Source organism: Periplaneta americana, chromosome 7 (genome assembly GCF_040183065.1).
Source record: "Periplaneta americana isolate PAMFEO1 chromosome 7, P.americana_PAMFEO1_priV1, whole genome shotgun sequence".
NCBI lineage: Eukaryota > Metazoa > Arthropoda > Insecta > Blattodea > Blattidae > Periplaneta > Periplaneta americana.
The window spans coordinates 138,259,883-138,286,684 of record NC_091123.1 but is presented as its reverse complement, the minus strand read 5'-3'; the positions used below and the strand labels follow the sequence as shown (position 1 = coordinate 138,286,684).

General features: G+C 34.7%; 2 protein-coding genes across 3 annotated transcripts in view; one reads left to right on the top strand and one right to left on the bottom strand.

Annotated features, from left to right (window-relative positions):
• LOC138703475 (WD repeat-containing protein 89) overlaps positions 1-26,802 on the top strand; it is an 84,708-nt gene that overhangs the window by 39,859 nt on the left and 18,047 nt on the right. The window contains exon 13 of one of the 2 annotated variants that reach the window (XR_011333187.1): positions 745-4,314. The exons of the other annotated variant lie outside the window; for it this stretch is intronic. The gene's annotated coding sequence lies outside the window, so the exon portion shown is untranslated. Of the gene's footprint in view, positions 1-744; positions 4,315-26,802 lie in introns of those variants that run through there. 2 annotated transcript variants of the gene reach the window in all.
• Positions 10,608-26,335, bottom strand: LOC138703476 (zinc finger TRAF-type-containing protein 1 homolog). The gene is made up of 6 exons (XM_069831365.1): positions 26,092-26,335; positions 22,810-23,048; positions 19,516-19,727; positions 15,799-15,959; positions 14,562-14,764; positions 10,608-12,108 (listed from the first exon to the last, which is right to left on the bottom strand). The coding sequence occupies exons 1-6, from the start codon at positions 26,296-26,298 to the stop codon at positions 12,081-12,083; spliced, it is 1,050 nt and encodes a 349-aa protein (XP_069687466.1). The 5' UTR covers positions 26,299-26,335; the 3' UTR covers positions 10,608-12,080.

Below are 26,802 nucleotides of genomic sequence, written 5' to 3'. Positions count from 1 at the left end.
TATACACCTGGTAGTAGCCCTTTAATGCACCTAATTAAAGTACACCTATTCATTATAATTCAGTTGTTCAGCTAATGAGAAATCACCATTGTACTGATTGTACCATTATAAAACCGCAAGTATCGATTATTCTTGGATATGCAATCAAAAGACAATTAGCGAAAAGTCATGGAGGCTGGAAATCCAATACTGTCGCAGAAGGTTATGTTTTATTACTATAATAATTAGCGTTAATTGTAAATAATATTCAAATAGATTCAATTTGTCATCTCGTTTTTCAATTCTAAATCAATTTCCAGGTTATGTTCATATTATTCTCTAGATTATATCAAGGTCAATGACATTCGTGTTTCGGAAAAAATCAATACTTTCGCGTCTGCGCACATCTCACAATTCAGGTCAATTCCACTCCTCACTTACATAACCATAACATGAATACTTATCAATAATTTCAAGTTAGAAATATGGTCGAGCATAAAAATTCGTATGAAACTTACCTATAATGGTAATTAAGACGCTCGTATGAAAATTATGAAACTCGCGTCCTAATTACTACCATTATAGGCTCGTTTCATAATGTACTATTAGTTAATATTATATTCATCATTCAGTGTTTCGTTTGTGTTTTATTATTATTGTTTTATAGTGCTTTTTACTGTATCAGTTTCTTTGTACAGTATTGTTTTTTTATAGTGGTTCATAGTACTGTTTTAATCTTGCTTCTTATATAATGAGACCTCGAAGAAGTCGACCAAGAATTCATCCTCCCTGTGAGTCACGAAGAACTGCTGGTCATGGTGTCTCCATTCAATCCCAGGAAAGGGAGATGATAATTGCTGCCAGGAACTTTTTCGAGAAGGAGAACGAAAACATCGTCAAACAAATGCTCTGTTGATACCTTTCACTCAGATATGATAACGTACTACGGCAGCTCCATATTGTGTGGAGGGTGACAATGGAGAAATTCAATTTGCCAGAAGAAAGTACATCTTCTAAGCTCTCCACCTCGGGAAAGATGAGGGTCTAGGAAAAGTGCAGTTACCGACCTAGATTCCTTCCAGGAAGATGCAATACGACGTCATGTTTATGATTATTATATCAGAAGAGAACACCCGACAGTGAAGAAACTATTAGTACTGGTATTGCTAAGGGAGTATGATTTATTTTCTGGCGGTTACTGTTCCCTGTACAAAGTGTTGCACAACCTTGGTTTCGAATATAAACATATAAATGGGAGGAAGTTACTAATGGAAAGGGGAGATATTGTGGTTTTGAGATGCACATTTTTAAAAAACATTCAAGGAGTAAATCTATAAGAAGTCGTGTGACTTGATGAAACGTGGGTTAATGCAGGCTACACCAGGACCAAAGGCTTGTCTGATGATATAGTTAAAAGCAGCTACACACTGCCCAATCTGCAAGGTAGTTGGCAGTGGGTTGGACGATCTAGTTCTGCTCTCCACACGACCCAACCTGCAGTAGGCTGATTCACTCTGTTGTGAAAAGATATATCATGGCTCCTTCACTTTCCAAGTTTAAAAAAATTGGAATTGCATTGAGTTTGTTGTCACAGAACGATAAACAGATACAAAAAAGAAAACATTAGGCTAAAAAGTGGTTATTGGAGAGAAAAAATTTAGTCATACAAATATTATTAAAGAACTAGAACCAGCAGATTTTAAAAACTTCCTTCGAATGTCCCATAAACAAGGCATATCTTTATACAGTTCAGAAATATCCCTCCAGATTTCTTTCTCCTTTTCCGTCATTTTTGATGCCGCACTCACTGTCACTGCACTCAATTCTTCATCAACGGCACTTCTGCAAGCTGCAACTGACAAGAAATCAGTCCAATCATGCTACACATGACCCAGCTTGCAGGGTGTTGGAGTGGGGAAATCAGAACATTGGATGGCTGCCCGAACCAACCACCCAACACGAGTTTTGTTGTCCCAGCAAGCCTACAGACCATCCGATCAGCAGGGTCTCTGCAAATCGGACTGTGCAGATTGGGTCGTGTGTAGTCGCTTTAAGGGGGGAGATACATTGTTCTCCACGCAGGGACATCCCATGGGTTTGTAAGTGGAGCGCTTCTTCTCTTCAAGTCCAAGAAAACAGTGCATTATGATGAGGAGATGGACCACGATTGATTTTGTAGGTAGTTCAAGGAACAGTTATTGTCCAACATCGAGGAGAAGAGCGTAATTGTGATGAACAATGCTGCTTATCATTCTGTTGAAATCGACAAGGCTCCAACTCTTGCTACAAGGAAAGAAGAAATGCTGGACTGGCTTGTGAGGCATGGAGTGCAAGGAGATCCCACCTTGACTAGGGAGCCCTGCTTGGTATTATTAAAGATATCAAACCCAGGACTCCCACATATTACGTGGATGAACTGGCTAAGCAACGTGGACATCAAGTCATACGACTTCCTCATACCATTGCCACTACAGTGCTATTGAATTGATATGGGGTAGTAAGAATAAAGCTTAAGTACTTTCTCAAGGTTTATACTTATGAGTATGAGCACTTCCTGTGATTATATACTCATAACCACTAGAACATACTCATATTCGTAAGGATGAAGACATTCTATCTCATCTCTACAGCCTTCTTGATAATTAAAAGTTAGTATGTACTCGTGTTACCTATCCTCTTTGACCACATTGGACCATGATGCTCAGTTTTTTTTTTTATAGACTTTCACATGCTATCCGCATGCTGTAGTGGTTTGTGTTTTGCTTTTTTTTGTAAATTTTGATAATGGATAAATAAATAAATAAATGGATAAATAAATAAATTCATTAATTAATTAAGTAAATAAATAAATAAACAAACATGAAAGAGAGAGTGAATCTGATAAGTGACGTTAATAAAACAGGAAACAAGAAAATAGTACTGGGAAATCGTCATTACAGGATGTTGGATAGAGATTACAATCCATTTCTAGAATTCCAGATGCTAATTCTATTTTTTATTATGGAGAGTTATATATTTAGTTTAAAGGTACAAGTAATTGCATTTTGCAATTCAAATTTTACAAAATAAACTGTAATTGTTAATTATATTTAACAATACAATCTAACCTCATAATTTGATAGCCATCATATTTTTATAGGTTATGTTTTTTACGTATAACAAATACGTGTTTAACCTTTTTCACATTCACTTTTGTGAAGCGTTAAAGACTTCTGAAGTTCATGTCCTTTTCTATATTTTTCCATGAGGCACTACATCGTTCATAAATTCTGCCTTTTTTTTTTTATTTAATTTTAAGCTGAACACAAATCAACAAATATTCACAATTGAGCCTGCTACAAACCATACTCAGAATAACATGAGAACGAACTTATAAATATGAGAATATACTAGCTTTTATTCTTATCAAGCATGAGTATATATTCTGTACAAGATGGACACTTGAGTATATTTTACTATGCTTCCATGTTATGAGTATGTAATCAAAAATGAGTAGGTACTCAAATGTTTTTATTCTTACTAACAAGAGTATATACTAAAAAAAGTCTAGTATATACTACATACTCATTTTTATTCTTACCACGGATGGTCACTGGTTAAGGACATGTTGCTGCCAACAATAAAACTTTTTCATTGTGGGAGGTGGAAAAGCTTATTGTTGAGGGAGTGGAGAAAGTGGATGCTGAAGACTGGACAAAAGCAGTGGCACATGTAGAGAAAGAAATAAGGAAGGCTTCAGAGAAAGAAGGAATACTAGATAATGCAATTGATAGCATTATTATTAGAATTGGAGATTTCTCAAATTCCAGTAGTGATGCGACTTCAGACAGCGAGAGCAGTGGCAGCGAAGTAGACATGGAGGGAATAGTGACACTTCCCATTGATTGAAGCCATCTAAATGATGAGTACAAAATTATTATTGTTCCCTTACTGTGAATGTTGAAGTACGTAATACTACGTTATGTCTTAACAATGCTCCTTCGTATTATAGTTTTCGGATATGCCTATATAATATATATTATTGTTTTCACGAGTGTCATTCTCTACCACAACATGTCAGAGACTGTCGGACATTGTCTAGTTTCAAAAATAAATTAAAATTGCACTTTTTGAATTAAATTCCTTTCAATTATAAGCCCCTTTCTCTGCCATAGTTTTGTAAAAATATAGGCTATATATTTCTTTTTCCTTCCTTTCCCCTTTTTGTTCTCTTTATCAGCCGATGAATTTATTATCATAGCCTTTTTATCGTGAATTTTATTTAATTTTCTTATTTCTTTTCTTTTTTATTATTATTTTATTACATTCCATTTTGATATATTCTTCCTTACGTTTTTCCATATTAACCATTTGTACTAAATGAGTTGCTTTCATTATATTCCAATGTATTTTACTTTTTTTTTTTTTTTTTTTCGTATTATGGTATTATTTTCATGTTGTTTAGTGTCGATTTTATTATGCTATTATTATTATTTTTTTTTTTGTAATATGTTAGTATTCTCTTCTTTAACTTTGTTAAATTTTAACTGCTTTTATACTTTGTGACCTGGTAGAGTGTAAGAGAAGGCCCATGGCCTTAACTCTGCCAGTATAAATAAAGAATTATTATTATTCTTGTCAGTTAATCTGTCGCATTTCTCCAGTGATTTAAAAATGACAAAAACACAAATTAGAGCATCCCGATACACTCTGATGGAATTTCTTAGCCATCTTGTTTTTGTTTACATTTTACTGCTGCTCTATTCGTGAGTGTATTTTAGCTGTTAAAATATAAATTCTGTTGTAAAATCTCGTATTGTTTTAGATGCCATCTGCTAGCTCACATCAGCTGATAGTGTGGTCCCACATGTTGGCAACATAGCACTGTAGTTTCAAGCTCGGTTGCTTAGCTGTCATGTCCCATCTTTCAAAAAAAAAAAAACAAGTATAATAATAATACATACATCGTGTATAATAGTAGAACTGTTACACAGTTATGTCATACTTTCTTCATTACGAAAGGTAATTGAATAACTGAGGTTTTCCATTGCATCCGATAGTGAGCGCTAGTGTGCCGCGGTAAGTATCGATAGTACAACTGGGTCTGGTTGATTACCACACTATATTTTGGTCAAAGCAGTATTAGTCAAATTATTCTGTGCTCTTTGATTTGTTCTTTTGTGAGAGGAGCGGCCATTTTTTTCTCTGTATACAATGCTTAAACAAGGGGTTTCGTGTATATAACTACTGCAAAGCAATTCCCATGTAGACTGTTTATACATCCATTATTTATGCATGATTTATTAGTAACGTTTTCTGTCCCAATTCTGCACAAGTCTCATATAAGGAATCATTCATGAGGCAATTAGGCCAGGAGATATTGGGTAGGGTGGCCAGTTCCTTTCCTCTCCATTACATACATTACCAATTAGCTACATATTACACTAATCAGATTAATCAGCTCATTCCACGTTGCATGTAATTCTCTACTTCTTTATACTATAACAGTCTTGCTAATAAACCGTGTATAGTTTTTATACGATTTCAGATGTATACAAACAATTGTTTTTCTTCTGACACACATCCTCAAGTGAGATATACTGGCTGATAACAGATGTACAGTTGTTCCAAAAAAGATTGAGCGCTTAATATTTTCAAAGTATTTCTTGGGCACATCTGCACATGCGTTATACCATCTCGATCAGCCCACACCATACAGAAAATAATAGTGTTATTTAAAGTCTTTTCCTCCATCCCTGACTTTATTACATCATTCTGGAGAACGAAATGGTTGAAGTTAATCAACCTTTAAATTAACTCGTTTTAATCACTTATATTAAGAAATACATAGTTTTTAATTAGGCATATCCATCAGCGTTTACTATCTAGTATGATACACAACAGCTCTATACTCCCACGTGAAAAATTAGCATAGGTGGTTAAGGCATAGAGCAACAAATCTACATTGCGAGTTCGATTCCAGTGCATTACTTTTCTTTTCCATTTCATAGGTGGCGTTTTTGGTTAGTGTGTTCAAAGATAATATTTTGCAAAAAGTTAATTAATGTCTAATTCTTTACTGTTTATTATGAAAAATGAGCCGATATTTTTTTTTCTAATGGAATGTTTGAATAACATTTAAAAAGGTGAACCCAGGGGCGTGTACCGGGTTTGAATTCACCCCCCCCCCCTTGAACTTAAAAAAAATACATATTTAAATTTCAATATTCTTTTATCCATAATCGTTTACTTATCATATACGAATAACTGTTGACTAAATATATAGCTACAGAGTTAATTAAAAGTTCTGCACCACCTAAATAATTTGTGGTTATGAAGCACGTGGTTCAGTTTTGAAACTGTGTGTGTGTGTGTGCGCGCATGCACGCGCATTTTTTCTACTTTTTTTTTTTTTTTTAATGGAATACCCAATATTTTTTATATTTTCGAACAATGTTCATTAAGAGCTTTTTCAAAAAGTACTCACACTAGATACTTTTGTACAAATTTGTTACTAAATCAAGAAAACAGAAAAGTGTAGGTCTAATGAATAATACGAGTAAAACGCTTTTTTTTTTTTTTTTAACTATGATTTGACTGTCCTTTATTTATATCCGTGGAATATAAGCAAAACACTTCTGTTTACGTGATTTGAATGTCCTCTGTTTATGTCCATGGAATCATGTTTATTGATATAGAAACATCTTATTTAAAGGATTGAATCTGATATCTGGTGTGTTAAATAATCCTACCTGATGTTGAGTAAAAGAGAAAGAATTCTAATTTTAATTATGCTTGCCTATGGAGACAGGCAACAATCACATCGAGAAGCAGCAAATTTATTTAATGATATGCGTCCAGATCACAGTCTATTTCCACATGCAACAGTAACAAGGGTCGTAAGGAAATTTATTGAAGTTGGAAGTGTAAAGGATTTACCAAGATCAGTCACCAACCAACCGTATCCACATCTCTCATAGCAACGTGGAATGAGCTATTTAAAAAAGAAAAATTTGACAGAATTTGAACCTACGCAAATCTCAACTGTCAGCAGTCGATTCCAATCAGTACTGTACTGCTAACCGCATAGCTACCACACAGCTCTCCGTCTTGTCCTTTTTCTTTTTTCTATATCTGAATAAGAGTCTGGTTAACATGTACTTACCTGAAATGCAGAAAACGTGCTTGTGTGAATGCAGCATCAGGACTCTATCATATGCACCATCAAGAGTGCACTCAGTATTTTTTTTGGAGCGACTGTACATATGAGCCAGAACCTCAAAGAGGAAATTTGTTTAATTATACCTCGGAAAATCAATATATTACCTGCTTGAATTTTTAAAATCACTGTCCTTATTTTGAGTAACATAACTTCATTTGGCAATATGATCAGGAAAGGATTAATTATCCACTCCTTGTAGAATTGTCAGGAATAAGATTCCTATTGGTATCATCTTCCGCCCTATTTACGTCATCAGGATAAACTGAAATAGGCCTGAGTCTGCTTCATTATTAGGCTACTGATACGAATATCTGAAATGCTTGGCTCAGGTAAACCACATGCCCCACTATTTTCCATACTGTTCACCATATTATGACATTCTGATTTATGTAGGCTGAACACTTCTCCACGAGACATTAGTTGATATCAGGTTGCCCTGGAGCTAAATACGGTATCTTTGCTTTGTAACTTTAAATTTATTGGCATGAAATCTTCATTACACTTTTGTTGTTGTTTTCTAATGCCAGGCGTTTGACAATAAAGTCATTTGACCTCTTGCACTCAAATATTTTTCAAAGTTACCGTCATGGTCAGTCACTGAAGCACAGATGATTACACTTTGTACTATATATAGTTTACACACTATATACCATATTCGCATTCACTTATACATTATTATTATTATTCATCTTCTGTGACCTGTTCAATTGTTTCCTTGGTCGTCCCAAATGTCTTTTTTCCTCTAGGTCTATAGTGTGTAAGTTGCTTTGAAGTTCTGAGAGTATTCATTCGTTGTACAAGCTGCGTCCATATTAATCTGTAATCCTGAATGTATTCTAAAGGCGCGCTCCCACTTAGCAGAATCGAAACAAAAAGTCTGCTGCCACTCACATCTAGTGGAATTCAACCGAACAGTACTTTTATGTTTTGTCATTCAAAAGAGAATAATTCTACACAAGATTTATTAATTTTTCTTTCTTCATATTACATTGTGATTTTTGTATACATACTATTTCAGCAATAACTTTCAATAGTAAACAAATTAAGCAGCCAAGAATGGATGTGGTTCATTTATTTTTTTCACGAAGGCTTCACGAAAACATACGATCATACCCGAAACAAGAAATTCTATTCTGCCAGTGGAATAAATATTCTAGCTCATGAATTCTGTTCTGTTCGACGCGCCGCTTTCAGCTATCTTCCACTTAAACACATTGTGAAGAGAAATTCTGTTTGATTCGATTCCACTAAGTGGGAGCGGGCCTTAACACTGGCTGCATATGTAATTCATCCAAAATTTCCGAGTTCCTTTCATGGTATAGAAGTGAGTACCCAACTGTTTTTCGCATGTATCATATTATTATTATATTATTAATATGATTGTTCTATATGGTTGTGAAACTTGAACTGTCACTTTGAGAGAGGAACAGAGGTTAAGGGTGTTTTGAGAATAAGGTGCTTAGGAAAATATTTGGGGCTAAGGAGGATGAAGTTACAGGAGAATGGAGATAGTTACACAATGCAGAACTGCATACATTGTATTCTTCACCTGACATAATTAGGAACATTAAGTCCAGACGTTTGAGATGGGCAGGGCATGTAGCATGTATGGACGAATCCAGAAATGCATATAATGTTATTTGGGAGGCCGGAGGGAAAAAGACCTTTGGGGAGGCCAAGATGTAGATGGGAGGATAATATTAAAATGGATTTGAGGGATGTGGGATATGATTGTTGTTGTTTTCTAATGCCAGGCGTTTGACAATAAAGTCATTTGACCTCTTGCACTCCAATATTTTTCAAAGATATTATCATGGTCAGCCCTGAAGCACAGATTTTGAGGTGTTCCGAATCCATTTCTTGGTTTGAGTTGCACAATGGGCAGTTAGGGGACTGATATATTCCAATTCTATGCAGGTGTTTGGCCAAACAATCATGGCCTATTGCCAATCTAAATGCAGCTACAGACGATTTTCGTGGTAAATTGGGAATTAACTGTGAATTATGATGCAGAGAGTTTCATTTTTTTCCCTTGAGATTGTGTTATCAAATTTTCTTTGTTGAAGTCTAAGTATGTAGATTTAATAAATCTTTTCACGGAGTAATACGTTGTTGTTTTCTAATGCCAGGCGTTTGACAATAAAGTCATTTGACCTCTTGCACTCCAATATTTTTCAAAGATATTATCATGGCCAGCCACTGAAGCACAGATTTTGAGGTACAGAGTAATACGTAGATTTAGTAACAGGTCTGTAAGTAGCAGTGCTGCCCTTCTTTGCTAAAGTACCCGCAATCTCGCTTCCCAGGATTCCACAATGGGATGGTATCCATTGGAATACAATTCTTTTATTGAGTGATATTAATTGAGAGAGCATTTTAGTTATTTCTGGTGTTTGAGATGATTGTAGAGACTGGATTAATCTTGCTCAGGGCAGGGACTGACGGAGCCTCATGTGAGGGCGGCAATGAACCTCCAGGTTCCTTAAAAGCCATAAGTAAGAGTTTGTATGATACAAATTATTACGAATAATTTCAAGGGAAAAATTGTTCCGGGGCCGGGTATCGATCTCGGGACCTGTGGTTGAACATACCAGCGCTCTGCCAACTGAGCTACCTGGGAACTCCACCCGACACCGTCTGAACTTTTCCCGGCCCCGGAACAATTTTTCCCTTGAAATTATTCAAATCTGCTTTACAGGGAGCCTTACCTGAAAGACTAGATTTGCATAATATATACGTCACTGTGTATGTTACAGAAAACCACAATTCCAAGTCACACAGAGATTGTGTGCACTCGATGTGGCTCTCTGGCGTTTCGTCAGCCCATGCGAGTTGTGTGGATATAAAAAGGGAAAAGTTGAGACAGTGTCGGGTGGAGTTCCCGGGTAGCTCAGTTGGCAGAGCTCTGGTACATTCAACCAGAGGTCCCGGGATCGATACCCGGCCCCGGAACAATTTTTCCCTTGAAATTATTCAAATCTGCTTTACAGGGAGCCTTACCTGAAAGACTAGATATATATATATGTCACTGTGTACGTTATAGAAAACCACAATTCCAAGTCAAGCGAGTTGTGTGGATATAAAAAGGGAAAAGTTGAGACAGTGTCGGGTGGAGTTCCCGGGTAGCTCATTGGCAGAGTGCTGGTACGTTCAACCAGAGGTCCCCGGATCGAAATTATTCAAATCTGCTTTACAGGGAGCCTTACCTGAAAGACTAGATTTGTATAAATTATTACGAGTTTACGTCATCTGCTTACTGTAAGCAGGCGGAACAATCAGCTTCACTTCACAACTTTACAACGTCACTCCCTTCCTGAGTGAGAGAGACAGAAAGAACTGTCAATACCTTTCTAGTTTTGTATAGGCTGTAGTGGTTCATTCATGAAATGGGACAAATTTCGTACCTGTATCAATTAAAACAATGATATACCCAACACACCACAGTGTATTTATTAAATTAATTAGACGAGTATACAGCAATAGCTTTGAACTAGCAAATCTGAAATGAGTATACATATAACTTATAGTAATATTTTCTTGAGTTCTCTTATGATTGAAATAGCGATCTTCTCATTTAAATTTAAATAAATATAAATCGTATTACAACTAAGTGGGTAGCTGTCTTTTCTCTTCATTTGTATGCAATACTACATTTTCTTCAAAGCATTTTCAGCAATGTCATGAAGTCAAATTAATTTGGCAACATTACTAAATGGACCTTAAGGATATATACTTCTCCTTAATATATTAATGTGAAACAAAATAAATATTACAAATATGCTATATCTTAAATTAATGTTTTAAAAAAAAAGAATAAAATATAACATATTATAAATGAATCCACAGTATCATTTCGAAACATTTCCTACTAGATATCAAAATATCCATTTTGAACTGTGAGCAATGATCGAACAAAATATCAATACATTAACACAAGACGCGTAAAAATAAAATAAAATAGAAAAAGTAATTAAATCTCTTCAATACTATAAACACAACTAAAAAAATCTCACTATTCTACTTGGTGTATATATATATAACGTTTAAACTTTCACAGAAATAATACAAATATTACAATGAAACCATCTTGTTCAAGTAAATCAGTTAATATTATTAGAAACAAACATCACTAATTTCAGAAAACAAAATACTGTAATCGAAAATATAATTACAGTATCAGTAAAGGATATACTACTAGTTTTAGATTTTGTATACTTAGAACAACATAGTAGGAAACATTGAAATATAATATAGCTTTTGTGTTCACTCACGTGAGTAATTTTAAGATGTGTATAAATAAATATATATTTATATATATCTTGCTCATATGTGATAATTATATAGTAGATGTAAACAAAGCACAACTATTTCCATCATAAGGCATTTTTCTATGTCTGGCTTTCAAAACAACTACCTAGTGGGGTTTATATGTTTTTTTTTTCTTCGAAACTGTGAAGATACAATCATATAATAGTACAATAAAATAGCACATTCTTTTTTTTTTTTTAATTTAAATAAGCCAGATATCTATAGCTTTGCATTTTCAAAGCTATTTATCATAACATATTTTTTTTTTTAAATAACAGTACCAGAAAGAATACGTATATCCTTCGAGAAATTTTAATAAACAAATAATTCTACAAATTTTTCAAAAGCATCTTGCCAATAGTTTATTTTTCCAGAAACACTGTTTCGAATTTTAATATGCCTTCGTTTTCTATGGAACTTCAAATGACAGTGGTATTAAAGCTTCTGATACATTTACTTCTACCAAGAATTATATTTTCTATTCTGTGTATGTACAACTACAGCATGTACTTAAAGCCACATGACCTAGGCAAGAAAACAACTACAATCTCTTCTGGTTTGGAGCAATTTCCACGGGGTGTCTTGTTTTTCTCTATTTTGATGACAGAAACATAATAAGCCTGAAAAATAAAAGGGTCTAATTAAAAAATATGATAATTAGATACGAAAGTGCTCATGTTAATGTAGTTAGCCATGGACAGTTTTATTTAAAAAGATATATGCACAGTAATAAGATGATAACTGCTGAAAAATTACCACTTGTGGTAAAATAACACTTGAAAAATCGAGTTTACATTTTTTGTAACTCTTGAAAAATACAAGAAACTTATTCATTGATAAATTACAATGCAAATGTAAAATTAAATGGAAAAATTAATACTAAAAAGTGAACCAGTTATCTATACAGGGTGGATGGAAACCTCTGCACCAAAATTATACTAGTAATAGATCATGAGGAGAGATTTGAAAAATCTAACAAGTTTTTTCTCTTAACATTCACTGTTTTAGAGGAAATCGTCAAGTTTCTATGAAGCATTTGGCAACATCACAGCTGCTGCAATAATTCTACCAAGCGCGGCCTGCACTCCTTACCTTCCCCTCCCCCTCCCCCTCTATTGTACTCAGTTGGTGACATGCAACAGTGCGCTGTGTTGTAAGATTTATTTTAACAATTTTCGCAATTATTCAATTTACATTCATGGCTAAATGGTTTGATATGCAAAAAAAAAAAAATAAATAAATAAATAAAAAAATAAAATCTATTTGCTTGTATAGCAATCAGTATGGGGTGGATGTTATCGAAAAGTCATGTTCTTATTTTTGACATTAGGATTATGCCTATAATATAGAAATCCTTTCTATGTTAATAACATAAAATAGTAATTTCTTATATTGCATTTTTTGAACTAATAGGTCATTTTTATATTTTTTCGGTATTTTTTGGTCATTTCTAATACTTTGAAGAACTTTTAGATCATTTGGGATGCATTTTACTCTCTTCGTTACTGACAGGTCTGGTAAATCATTTTTTAACCAAATAGGTCAGTAGTAATTACCTACTGAATAAGTGAATAACAGTGAAGTTTGAGTTTTATAGTTTGGAACAGACTCTAAAGTCCATCCTTCATTCCTCTGAAGGCTTCACTTCATACAACGGAAGTAATATAAAATGCTTGACAGCAGCTTAGTTTAAGTGAGAACTTTGACTGCTACTGTTTTCTTGTCAGTACGAGAGTGTCGTAAGAATTTATGTTTCGAAGGGGGGGGGAGGGGGAAACTTTCACCATGTTCTGGACAGGACGTTTGTCCTCAACATGATTCAGAAGGGATGTCTACTGTAGTAGACAGTATTTTTAACAGAAAGATTGCAAGAATGCACGCTGCATCCACAATTTGTTTTGTCATTCACACTCCCTCATCTGGAAGATCTAGTAACAAAAGTGAAGCGCGGAAGGAGGAGACGGATAATGAAAGCACTGACATGGACCACCCCTGATTGAAACACATTGTAAACCCTCGTTAAAATCTATAGTTTTCTCTTAAAACCTTAATTTTGTGTTGCATGTTCTTTTCCTTTATCTTAGCCAAATTCCAGGAAGTTGCCTCCTCTCTCTCCGAGATTTGCAGGGCAGTCATTGAAACAAGGTGACTAATTTTTAAGAAGTTGTGATGCGAGTACAGTGAATAATATTTAAATGTCATTTTTTTTTAATTTCATGTCATTTTTCCATTAGTTTAAGGGCATTTTAATGATCATTTTAAGTAGGTTTTTAGGTCATCAACATCCGCCCCCTAGCAATCAGACATTTCTCTCGAGCCATTACCATAATAGAGTGGAATGCTGCAAACACTGAGCAAACGCTATTTTTTTTCCCCCTGTTTAATGGTGCTTCATCAAAGGAAAAGTTTGTTACATTTAACATGTAGAATGGCTGTCCCCTTCTACCCTGTATATTATAGGTCAAGGTACTTCGCAACTGGTCTAATAAATGAATACCTGTCTCTAACAGATGATGTTGAGAGTGCTTGTGCAATAAATGCAATCTGAGATATTCTAACTCTACCTTACAAATGTACATTAATTTGACAAAAGTATTTAATGTAAATCTTTCCAAGATCCCACTTATTATTTGATAGTCTTTAATTTAAAGCAAAATTTCAAGAGTTGCAGTCTATATTGGAGCTGAGTTAGCTTTGTGTCTGAATCACAGACTATGGACTGGAAGCAGAGTCTTCAATCACAGGTGGAGATAGGATATTTCATCTCGCAGTAATTTCCAAATGGGCTCTGGAATTAACTCAATCTACTATAAAACTGAGTGTCAGGTTCTTCGTGAGGATGAAAGGTGGTTAGACCATTGTGCTGAGGTTTAAAAAGTATGGAAGCTCTACCTTCTTATTCTTGCATACCTTTACGGTGTTATGTGAATATTCTAATTTTTACAGTCTATATTGCTTCATTCAGTGCCATTTATATTGTGTAATATATTTTATGAACATATTTTTGGTAAATGACTAAAGAAAGAACAATTGAGATTAAGGGGCGTGGTCAGGCAATGCTGAATATACATACCGGAAGTTGATAACTTTTGCTGCTAGTAAGCGGTTGCATTCAGCTGTATCAGGAAGAGGAAGGTGCACATAAGGGCTCTCGTTCTCTTGATCCGTAAACTCAAACTTGTGAATCTTTGCGTTGACCTTCATATCCCCGAAAGGACCACGTAATATCAAGTAGTGGAGTGCCAGAGGATACGTTGTCTTGGTCTTCAGGATCAACTGCAGTTTAACAATATATAATACCCATAAAGAGAAAGAGAGGGGTGGACAATTAACTACAATGCCATTACAGAAGAGAAAGAAATTAACACAAAAATTTTCATTTAAGACAATATAAGATTACTGCTGATAGTAAATTTTCATTTATCTCACGGAAACCTAAAATTCACAAGGAATGAGTGCAAATTTAATGTATTTATTATTATTAAATGCAAGAAGTACGATAAGAATTACATAGTTAAAATTTGGTGAATGCAAATAATTCCTCTCTTAAGCATGAACACGACACAGTAAAGAATTAAATGTAAGAAAGAAACTCTTGTAGGGACGCCAGCAAGAAATGTTGTAAAGCTGGCAGAGAACATGAAGAAGGTAACAGATATCAAAATGACTTGCTTGTTTCTCTGTGCTAATTCCCCATATTTTTTGCCATCTTCTCAACAAGTAAGCAAATTTGCAGGCTTTTCCCTTTCACTTACATTTATTTACCCTCCACACATACATACCCGTAGTTGGCATTATGTAGCTACCCACGTTCCTTAATGTGGTGCTCATCGAATCAGTTCAGTAAGCGATATCACTCAATTGTCATGTCTTCTCTTATCACCAGCTCACTATCTTTATCTCTTTTATCTTCAAAATATGTATATATCTTCATTGTTCATTCTATATTCTTCTTCGATAGTCTTGACTTTTATTCATTTTATGTCTCTTGATTTTGAACCTGTATTAAGCTGTTAGGAGAGAAAAATTGAATCCTGGAAAGGAATAATGAGTGGTAACACTTGCAGTGATCTGAGTCAAGATACGACCACTGCAACTGTTACACACCTCCTGAACACCGTGTGTTCAGTTGAAGAATGATGCCGTCCAGATGTGGTCAGCATTGTCTTCCTCGATGCTCAGACGATGAACCTAACTGTGGGATTGACGGGGTGCAAGGACATCGGATTAAGGCCACTTTAAACCCCCGAACTTACCTCGAATCATGATGTTTGATGCTGCAGGATATTGCAGCCCTACTCCCACTTTACCTGGTAAGTCATGTTCCGCTCGGAGCTCTGTGTTGGATCTCTCTGGCTATTGTTAATGCGCGCCTTCATCACCCACTGATTGTTGAAAGCAGTGAAACGGCTCGTCTCATAGAACAGCTTGTGCACGAACTCATCCGTGCGATATGGCTTCATCTGCAAATCTGTGAAGAGAGAATGTAACATAACATACATTATGGCATACCAATATTACATGAAAATAATTTGTAGTAATGACTGATTTTGATTCCTTGAAAACAATGACCTTAACCCCTTCAGACCTGAATTTATATTAAATAAAATTGAAAAAAAAAAAAGATATAAAAAAAAACTGGTCACATAATCATTCTGGGGATCCAAAATTCCCAAATCAAGTCTTCACACAAAATCAAAATTTGGGGACAATTTTGACCCTTGGGGCCACAAAATTTTAAATTTTATTTTTAATTGAGGTATACAAATGTTTCAAAAATAATATTCTCCATTTCTATCACAATGAATTTTTCAAAATATTTAAAAGTATCGAAGACATTCCAAAAAAAGAAAGAATGTACACTATAATGTATACATCAGGCCTGAAGGGGATAAGGCTAATATTGTGTCCCATGTTTTATACCCCGTTTTCTTCTTTCCCACTAGATACATCTGCAGTCTCGTTACATTCTGTTCTGTGTAAATACAGTGTGATCCAGAAATTCGGCACCATAGATAAGCTCTGTTATTACTGCAGATAGTGAAAAATGGAAAGAGGAGAAGGATAGTTGTTGGAAATATGTAGTTTTCAATCTAATGTGCTTGAATTTTTAATATAGAATGCACTGTTTAGGCTAGACACTGATACGAAATTGGAGATAAACATAAAAAGAGACAAAATCAATGAACAAGCACTTCATTTTAATTATTTATGCTTAGCTGAATTCAATTTCAATTCCGTGTTGCATTAGATAGCAGAGGGTTTTTGGCCTTTTTCACAATTTTCCTCCATTCTATCCTGTCCTCTGCTGGTATTCACGTCCTCCTAGGAACATGATTTCCATTCTGATTTGATCGGTCTACTATAATTTCAGTCTGCAAGAGATCCCCAGATGATCTCTCTATGCACTCTTTAAAAGGTGCCATGGTTTCTTCTGAGAACATATCCCAACCAGCGAATTTGCTTACTCTTCAGAACAGTCTTATAATTTTTTTTCCCCTAATTCCCCATACATTTTCATATATGAGATAAAGATGTTTCTCAGAATTTTATTTTCAATAACCACAGCAATATTTTGCATTATATTAAATTGCTTACTCTTCAGAACAGCCTTCTATTTCCCCCCCCCCCCCCAATACTACATTTTCATATATCAGACAAAGATTTCTCAGAATTTTATTTTCAAAAACCACAGCAATATTTTGCATTATATTTGTAACTGTCTATGTTTCTGCCCCATACAGTAATACTGATTGAATTACTGTGTTGTAACATCGCAGTTCAGTAGCTACTGAAAGTATTTTGGAAGAGGTAATTGTTTTTAAAGCATGGAAACATTTGTTATCACTGATGCATTTCTTTTTCCATTAGGTTTTTATCTGTGATATTGTGGCCTAAATTTTCGAAGTGTCCAACCAACTCAGGATTATCATACAACAATAGTGTCTTATTACAATTATGCCTTGAAAAAGAGAGAGAGAGAGAGAGAGAGAGTGAGTGTGTGTGTTTTATATGAAGATCTACTTTATATGCATCTTTTAAAATCTTTATTAACTCTGTAATTTCATCCTTAGAGGGTGGAAGCGCATTATCTAACGAAATTTATAAACTTGTACTTGCAATTTGGGAAAAGGAAATTGTACCAGAACAATGGAAGGAGTCCATAATCGTACCTATTTTTAAGAAGGGGGACAAGACTAACTGTAGTAACTTTCGAGGAATATCACTTTTGTTGACGTCGTATAAAATTTTGTCGAATATCCTTTTGAGAAGATTAACTCCATATGTAGATGAAATTATTGGGGATCATCAGTGTGGTTTTAGGCGTAATAGATCGACTATTGATCAGATTTTTTGTATTCGACAGATATTGGAGAAAAAATGGGAGTACATCAGTTATTCATAGATTTCAAAAAGGCGTACGACTCGGTTAAGAGAGAAGTTTTATATAATATTCTTATTGAATTTGGTATTCCCAAGAAACTAGTTCGATTAATTAAAATGTGTCTTAGTGAAACTTACACCAGAGTCCGTATAGGCCAGTTTCTATCTGATGCTTTTCCAATTCACTGCGGGCTAAAGCAGGGAGATGCGTTGTCACCTCTACTTTTTAACTTTGCTCTAGAATATGCCATTAGGAAAGTTCACGATAACACAGAGGGTTTGGAATTGAACGGGTTACATCAGCTTCTTGTCTATGCAGATGATGTGAATATTTTAGCAGAAAATCCACAAACGATTAGGGAAAACACAGAAATTCTACTTGAAGCAAGTAAAACGATAAGGTTGGAAGTAAATCCCGAAAAGACTAAGTATATGATTATGTCTCGTGACCAGAATATTGTAAGAAATGGAACTATAACAATTAGAGATTTATCCTTCGAAGAGGTGGAAAAATTCAAATATCTTGGAGCAACAGTAACAAATATAAATGACACTCGGGAGGAAATTAAATGCAGAATAGATATGGGAAATGCCTGTTATTATTCGGTTGAGAAGCTTTTGTCATCTAGTCTGCTGTCAAAAAATCTGAAAGTTAGAATTTATAAAACAGGTATATTACTGGTTGTTCTGTATGGTTGTGAAACTTGGACTCTCACTTTGAGAGAGGAACAGGAATTACGGGTGTTTGAGAATAAGGTTCTTAGGAAAATATTTGGGGCTAAGAGGGATGAAGTTACAGGAGAACGGAGAAAGTTACACAACGCAGAGCTGCACGGATTGTATTCTTCACCTGACATAATTAGGAACATTAAATCCAGACGTTTGAGATGGGCAGGGCATGTGGCACATATGGGCGAATCCAGAAATGCATATAGAGTGTTAGTTGGGAGGCTGGTGGGGAAAAAGACCTTTGGGGAGCCCGAGACGTAGATGGGAAGATAATATTAAAATGGATTTGAGGGAGGTGGGATATGATGGTAGAGACTGGATTAATCTTGCTCAGGATAGGGACCAATGGTGGGCTTATGTGAGGGCGGCAATGAACCTCCGGGTTCCTTAAAAGCCAGTAAGTAAGTAATTTCATCCTTAGTTTTTTTTTTTTTTTTCAATAAGGACATCATTTGCATATATGCTAAAACATTGAACTTTCTTTGTCCCACTTTTAGGTCAACAGGGTAGGCGCGAACATTTTGCAATGCTTTTTTCAAAAGGAAATGAAAAAGTAGTCCTTGTTGTACTCCACTAGAATTGAAAAACTTTCTGGTAATATTCCTTAAATTTTTACCCTAAATTATGACATTAAAAATAAACTTAATATTTAAAAAATGTAGAATGATTCAAAAGAAACGTGAAAAGAAAATACAAAATTTTATGTAATAAAATATAAAGTTACAAACAGAAGTGGACAAACACGTGCAATAACATGACGCTAGAAAGTGCGGAAATACTGACCTGTTTGAAAGAAGAGGTGCAGTCAGAAGAGCTTTCAGTGTCAATTCTTAGGTGAAAAAATTAATAATATGCATCATATATTTAATCGGAATTTAAGACGCAGAACAGAATACTTCCTTATAGCAACATACCATTAAATGTAATCTTCTCATAGGAGAGTAAATCAAAAACACAGTCGTACAACCTCTTCTCCTCTTCACACTTCAGATCGATGACCTGTAGGGCTTCCATCACCTCAGCTCCAGAGCGATGAGGATGGACACAAACTTTTTCATGTTCCGCTGCCTCATGAAATGGTCCTCGCCATGGACATCCAATGCGACTATACTTGCAGTTTGTGCTCCTATATAATATAAACAATGGTAGCACTAACAAAAATGGGGTTAAAATAGCACAAAGTTATTATTTAATTTTGATCAGTAATAATAGATTTTCAGCTGAGGGTTCTGCTATTACAACTAAAATAATAATAATTACGATCATTACTATCTTAATATTATTATTAATTACTAATATTGATATAATAATTAATAATATAGAAACTATAATCCACAAAAACATTTACAATAGACAAAATGAAATTATAAATTCATTAACAAAACTATATAATCAACCAACAAATTTAATCACAATTATACTTGCTTCTTATTTATTCTGAGGTTAGTATTAAATATGGTTAAAAACTGATATAATTATTCTAATATTTTCTGATAATCAGACGGTCTTCATGCTTTTATTTATCTAACAAATACATTTCTTTTGTTATCATTCAATTGTGTAAATAATAATAATAATAATATTGAACTGCCCCCCCATTGAGGGTAACCCTTACGGACTCAGTATAACCTCAAAAAAAAAAAAAAAAAAAAAAATTAATATACATATGTAAACATAGATATTAAATTTTAAAGAAGGGAAACAAAGAAAAGAGCGTGAAAAATTACAATTGCTATTAATGTGGCACCCCAGTCTAGTATATACAGTCGCGAAGCTCAATACGTAGTAAATATGCAAACATTAGATAGTTGCTCACCACTAGGATCGCTAATATCGCTTCATTACAGGTAATGCAAAATAGTACCGTCACAGTCTATTGTTTCTAGCACCCTCAAAACTCAAGCTTCGTGATTGTATATAGTAGACTGTGGTGGCACCATGTGATTAATTAGGATTTGGCAGGATTTTTTTAACATAATTATCACACTGTCATCCTTCAGAGATGTTGGCAGAGCAAACTGCCGTCGAAATTCTTTGCAAAAAGCTGGTATAGTCCCTCGAGCACTTATGAGCAAGCCGAATACCTCAACGTGAATTAGGGCATATTTCAGCTTGAAATAGTTGACTGTAGGCTCATAGATCGACTTCTTCTCAAGGTGGACCTCACATTATATCTCACAGATCAACCACAAAGACAAAATCATTTATATAAACTTGCTGAGGAAAGAAGCGCACCATGTGGATATGTTAATATGGCAACACCTGAACAAATGATACATAGAATGTCGTCCAGCCCATCATCCCTAGATTTGTAACAAAATAAGTAGTGGGAAAGTAGCTTTGATTGTGGGCATAGCAGGAGGGGGAAGGTAATGGGTACTTCTCTGTCCAGCTATTAATTTCTTTGAAGACAAAATACATATTAATAGCCTGATTCTTAAATTATGATGCATAAGTTCATTGCATTTTTGTTCGTCATAACAATGCGTTGTTGCAGACTGCATAAAGAAAAAAAGCATTCTGTAAGGATACTAGAAAAAATTGCATACATATAACAACTTGGGGGGGGGGGGGAGTAATCTACCTATTAGACTGGGTACAATAAAACTCATATTCACATCTGAAACATTTTATAATATGCAAATACCGATATTTTTCCCCAGGCAATGTGGTGACTTAGGCCAGGTGCACACAGAGTAAGACGCAGTGTGACACGACATTTTGTTTTATAATGTCTCTCAACGCCTCACAACAACTGATTTGTTGGCTGTGTGGGTTTGGAAAATTGGCCTAGGCTAGAAAATGGCATCAATGAAAGAGGACTGTCTATATGAGAAATTCTATTATATTTGGTTATTATTTCCTAAGGACACCGAATACACTTAAAAATCTATACAATTGAAAGCGTCTTAAAATTAAATACTATTAATGTAGTGTACAAACGACATTTTGTATGTTTATAACTACTTCATGGGCCACAGTAATGAAAAATATATTAAATCAATAATGAGTGATAGTATATGGCACAGAAGTAGACCTACTACAAATTATTATTATTATTATTATTATTATTATTATTATTATTATTATTATTATTGGTGAATATTACTTATGTACCTTCAAAATGCCTTGGATTTATAGTATTGATTAATAGAAATTGATGTGATCACTGGGAGAGCTCCACCTAACCCACCCTAAATACATACCTTACTTATATACGAAAATCGTCGCGAGTGAATGAAGAATACGGCCATATTTATTTCAGAGTCGCCAACATAGTAATAATACTACACACCTAATCTAACCTCATAATACTACACACCTAATCTAACTTAACCTGTCACACAATACACACCTAATCTAACCTAACCTGACACATAGTACTACACACCTGTAGTAACATTCCTCACATTTAGTATTGTATAATTTCGTTTGCATGTATTGCTGGCCCTGCTTCTCGTGTCAGTAGCCATCTAGTGGAAGTGGATCGTAATTTGAGAAAGAAAATATGGCGACTTTCATAATAATTACATTTAGTTCGTCCAATGATATATTAAATGTGTTAATTTAGTAATAATAATTATTATATATATATATATATATAGTACAATATGAATTGAAATGTGTTCCGATTGTGATAAAAGTATTGAAAATTGGTTTATAGCGCCACATTGACAGTAATAAAAGTATGCAATATTCGTTCAGTAGCTGGTGCATACTCTATATTGACATTATTATTTACCTAGTGTTTTCATCTCATTTGCAATTTCTCACATGTTTTTAGAAACCATATTATTGTCGTGACATTGTTTCAAAGATTGTACAGAACATCTTTCCTGTACTAAAACAACTAATTTATCAGCATTGAGCTTCATTATCAATAATGTGCACTACACAGCAATAGTAATTATAGATAGTGGAAGTGTGCAATTGTGAATGTGGCTACTAATGCATGCACATTATGCTGCAGCTATCAGACAGTTTGCTCGCGACCAACTTCAAGCAGTCATTCAATGTTGTCTCCTCTTGACCGTAGTGCCACACCTGATTCTGTGTGCACTACATCATAAGAAATCAATGGGAGACAAGTACCATCAGACAAAATGTATCGTCGGGCCACACTGCGTCTGATTCTGTGTGCATCCGGACTTAGAGTTACATTATAAACACTGCCAGTGTGAATATTCACAGTTATTTATAAATCTTACCTCTCCTCACACAACAACTCCTCATGTCGCTCCAAAGTAATCCGTGGGAACTCTTTACCACAGTACTGGCATTCTGAAGGCAATTCATTTACAGCCTTTTCTACAGCCAAGTTTCGAGATGCAGACGTTTTGCTAATTTCGATTCTGCAATTAGGGCAAGTTGCAATCTCATCTCTTAACCTTGCATCTGCCAGTACATGAGTAAAGCATCCAGCACACATTAAATGCCCATTGGTGCACTGCAAAAGAAGACATTGTTTTTTTTATATATTTTTATAGATAGTCAAAGTATGTTAAACAATATCTACAAACAAATTTTTGTTGAAATCAAAAAACTGATATTTTTTTCATGATTTTTTATACTTTGTACATCGGCAAAGTGTATGTGAAATTATTGCGCCATAAATATAATTATATCCATTGCATAGCACTTTCAACTGAACACTGTTGCATTTTTACCTTCTTGTTATTGGTATACTGTAAAGAAAATGTATTTCGTGATTTTTATCAAATCACATTTTTAATATTCCCGAGAGTCAAAACATAACTTTCAGTTACCTAATTGTTCCTCTACATGTTTACAACACAAGGTAAGTATCTCCGTTGTGTGTTAACTAAAGTAGAAGTCAGAATTGAAGATTCAATAGAGACACTGTTCTTGATAAATAGGTCCCTTCCCCAAACAGGTAAGTAGCCTATTTATATCACTGTAATAAAATGAACTCCCACAGCTTTAGAAAAAGGTGTTTTTTATGAAGTCGTTCACCTCGGAAGTAAAATTAAACGATTTTCTTCTGAACTTACAAACTAAAAGGGCAATCCCCTCGAGTTAAGATTTTGGAATGCTCCAAACTTTCGACTGCTATCTCTGCAGCCATCTTCAGGCACATCTGTCTTTTAATTTATCATCACTTCCCTGAAGATGGCTGCAGAGATAGCAGTCGAAAGTTTGGAGCATTCCAAAATCTTAACTCGGCTGATATCCCGCGAAAACATATTAGCGAACCAACGCCGAGAAAGCCTCAAATCATACATAAAAGGGCAATGTTTGACATCCAGAGTCTTTTTAAGGTGATTTAGGTATTGAATCATTGTGCTTAACAAAAGTCTATAGTACCTATTAGGTATGGTTGAAGCTACTCGTAATTCAAGAATACTATTATGTTTTTCAAAGAAAATTCACATATACATATCAGCTAAGCAGAACTTACAGTAGAAAATATAACCCTTTTGCTTCTTGCTCAATTAGGATAACAAATGGCATTCAAGGGTGCGTGCTGTTTAACCACTCTCGTAAGTATCACGAACATGTGCTGCAACACATGTATATGACACATCTGTCTTTTAATTTATACCAGTCATTTTCAATCAGTGTGCCATGAATGATCTGTTGGTGTGCCATGAGAAAATGAAAATAGTAGTAGTAAAAAAAAGTGAGTCCACAGGAGTCAACATTAAGTGAATGCGGCACAAGTAAATATTCAGTAAACATATTCCCTCCTAAAACCCTCAAAATCATCCCTCCCCCTCTGGTGGGAACCAGTGGTTTAGATTATGTGAGTGTGCCGCAGGATTCTAAATTACACCTTTAGTGTGCCACATTTTGAAAAAAAAAAAAAAAAAAAAAGATTGTGAAAAACGCTGCTCTATATCATCAAGTTTGCAACCAAAATTAAAACTCGCGAGCCCTTCTTTATCACTTAAGATATGTTTCATTGAATCTTCGATCTCCCTATGCACCACACACGGGACTGATATCTGATTTGTGTTTCGTTATTTCATGATGAATTGAAACAGAGATGGTGTAACTTTAGTTAATATACTTATAATATATGAAAAAATAAATAAGCTAGTTTTCGTAAGGTCGAGGATAAGTGAGAGTAAAGTTTGGTTTGTTTAGGCTTTTGGTATGCCTTGCATATTACACTGTTTTTTGTAGATAGGTACACAGGTAAATTTACCCTGGACCAAAGAAATGAGTGCTTTCCCACGTAGTGCAACATAATGGTTACGTGATTTCGTGTGAAAATGTCTGAGAAAAACCTGTCAGATATATAAGAAATGAAGGTAGCCTATTTGGGGCGGATAGAGTGGCTTTATATTTTATTTTTCTCACACGTGTTGTGCATAGCATGATCGAAGATTCATCTCCACCCTACTTTCCTTTGGGTTATGGTAGCAAGTTCGTGCATACGTGGAAAAAAAGAAAGAGAATTTACATATTGGCATGGCTGTGACGTTAATCTTTAAATTAATTTATCCAAGAACGACATTTAATACTTTAAAAATATAATGGAGTGATGTTAAGTTTACCTACTTCACGGACTTATGCCGTTATCTACCATGCTAAATCCTCTTACAATTTTGCTTTTTCAGAATAAATTGTCAGTTGCAGTTGTTTCCACGAAGTGGGAGCCACTCCCAATTTCATCAGTTACCTGCATATGTTGCCGCCCACACATCCAAAGTATCATGTAATTCTGAATAGTAATATTGCTTTTGAATTTACAAAATAATTTCTTCATATACTTTAATGGAAAAGTGAAACCATAGATTTCTTCAGATCGCCTAATTATAGATTACACTACAACATTGCGGATCCTTAAAATGTAAAACACATCCACTTTGTTTAAATGAAATCCCATTTATTTTATCATGCTAATGCATATATTATATTATAACTGGCATTACTTCGAGTGAATGTGGTAGACATTTAGAAAAATTCGAAGTTTGTTAAATTTTATCCTTTGTGTTACTACAAAAAAAAACGTACTTTGATAACGTATTTTAAACATGGGTATCTTAAAGATAATGTAAAGAAAAACGGTACGGATAATTACGGGAAGACGCACAATGAGGTGATCATAAAAACTGACATTTGAAGACAGGATATTTTGTCTCAATATGTATTGTAAAACTAGAATTGTAAAAATATATGCAACGCAATAAAAAAATCTTCTGCATAATTAAAAATACAAAATTAATGATAAAATTGCTTTTTATGTTTCCAGAATCATCTACTACGGTTTTATTCAATTATAAACAAAAGATATAAACAATGGTTGCAACATCCGATCTTCAAGCACAATAGCAGAAATGGTTCTGGGAAGTGTTACATTAAAACACAAAGAAAAGCGTCAGCAGAACTCATAAAATAGTATTTTACCGGGATGTTTCTATCAGCACACCTAAAAAACCTGTAATGCATAATTTGGATTGACCATTACATCACATATGTCAATCGCATTTACAATTTCGAATCAGCTGATTGCGAAAACAAACCTGATAAATCGCAGCCCTGGGAAGATCCAAACATACTGCACAACACAATATTCCTCCAAGCCTTTGTTCAAGCTTATCCGATTTTCCATCAGGAATTTTGCAAACTTTCCGTCGCTTTTTTTCAGGTTCAATAAATTCCTCAGCTTTGTCATTTTCTTGTATTTCTGAAGGTTCTGCGCTAGACGATGCAGCTTCAGGGTCCGCCATCTTGTTTGTTATGGTCTGCGCAGTTCCCAGACAAAGTGTAGTCACGTGACTAAATTGTTCAGAGCGGTTTAGAGGCACACGTGAAGAACAGCTGAAAAATCCAATATGTTCGTACAGCATTTTTGACATATTCGCACGAAATGGACCCTTGCTTATGCAATAATAAGATTTAACGTTCACAATTATAGACAGTCATGTGGAACAATTATACAAACTCTTTCAAATTATATTAGACACTCGTAAATCCTTGTATTAACTTGTAAATATGTACCTTGAAAATTAGTAATTATAGATTTGAACCCAACCCGCGAAGTTTGTTCTAATAACAGACCCGACAGATTCCAGTACTTCCGTTTTGATGTGGGTAGCATACAATAACCATGTTTGTAAGAGTGCCTTATAGATGTTGATACGAGAAATAACGTCTTATTTAAGGTACTGAGAAACAATAAGCACAGTAAATAATGTTAACTGTTTTATTTTCCATTTATTTATTCATTCACC

Bases quoted from the DNA above. Each gene is read 5' to 3' on its own strand.
- LOC138703476 (XM_069831365.1), bottom strand. From the start codon at position 26,298: ATGGCGGACCCTGAAGCTGCATCGTCTAGCGCAGAACCTTCAGAAATA. The intron at 23,049-26,091 runs GTTTGTTTTCGC...CTTCTTTTGCAG, and splicing joins CCAGGGCTGCGATTTATCAG to TGCACCAATGGGCATTTAAT. The intron at 14,765-15,798 runs GTAAAGTGGGAG...GTTAAACTGCAG, and splicing joins AGCGGAACATGACTTACCAG to TTGATCCTGAAGACCAAGAC.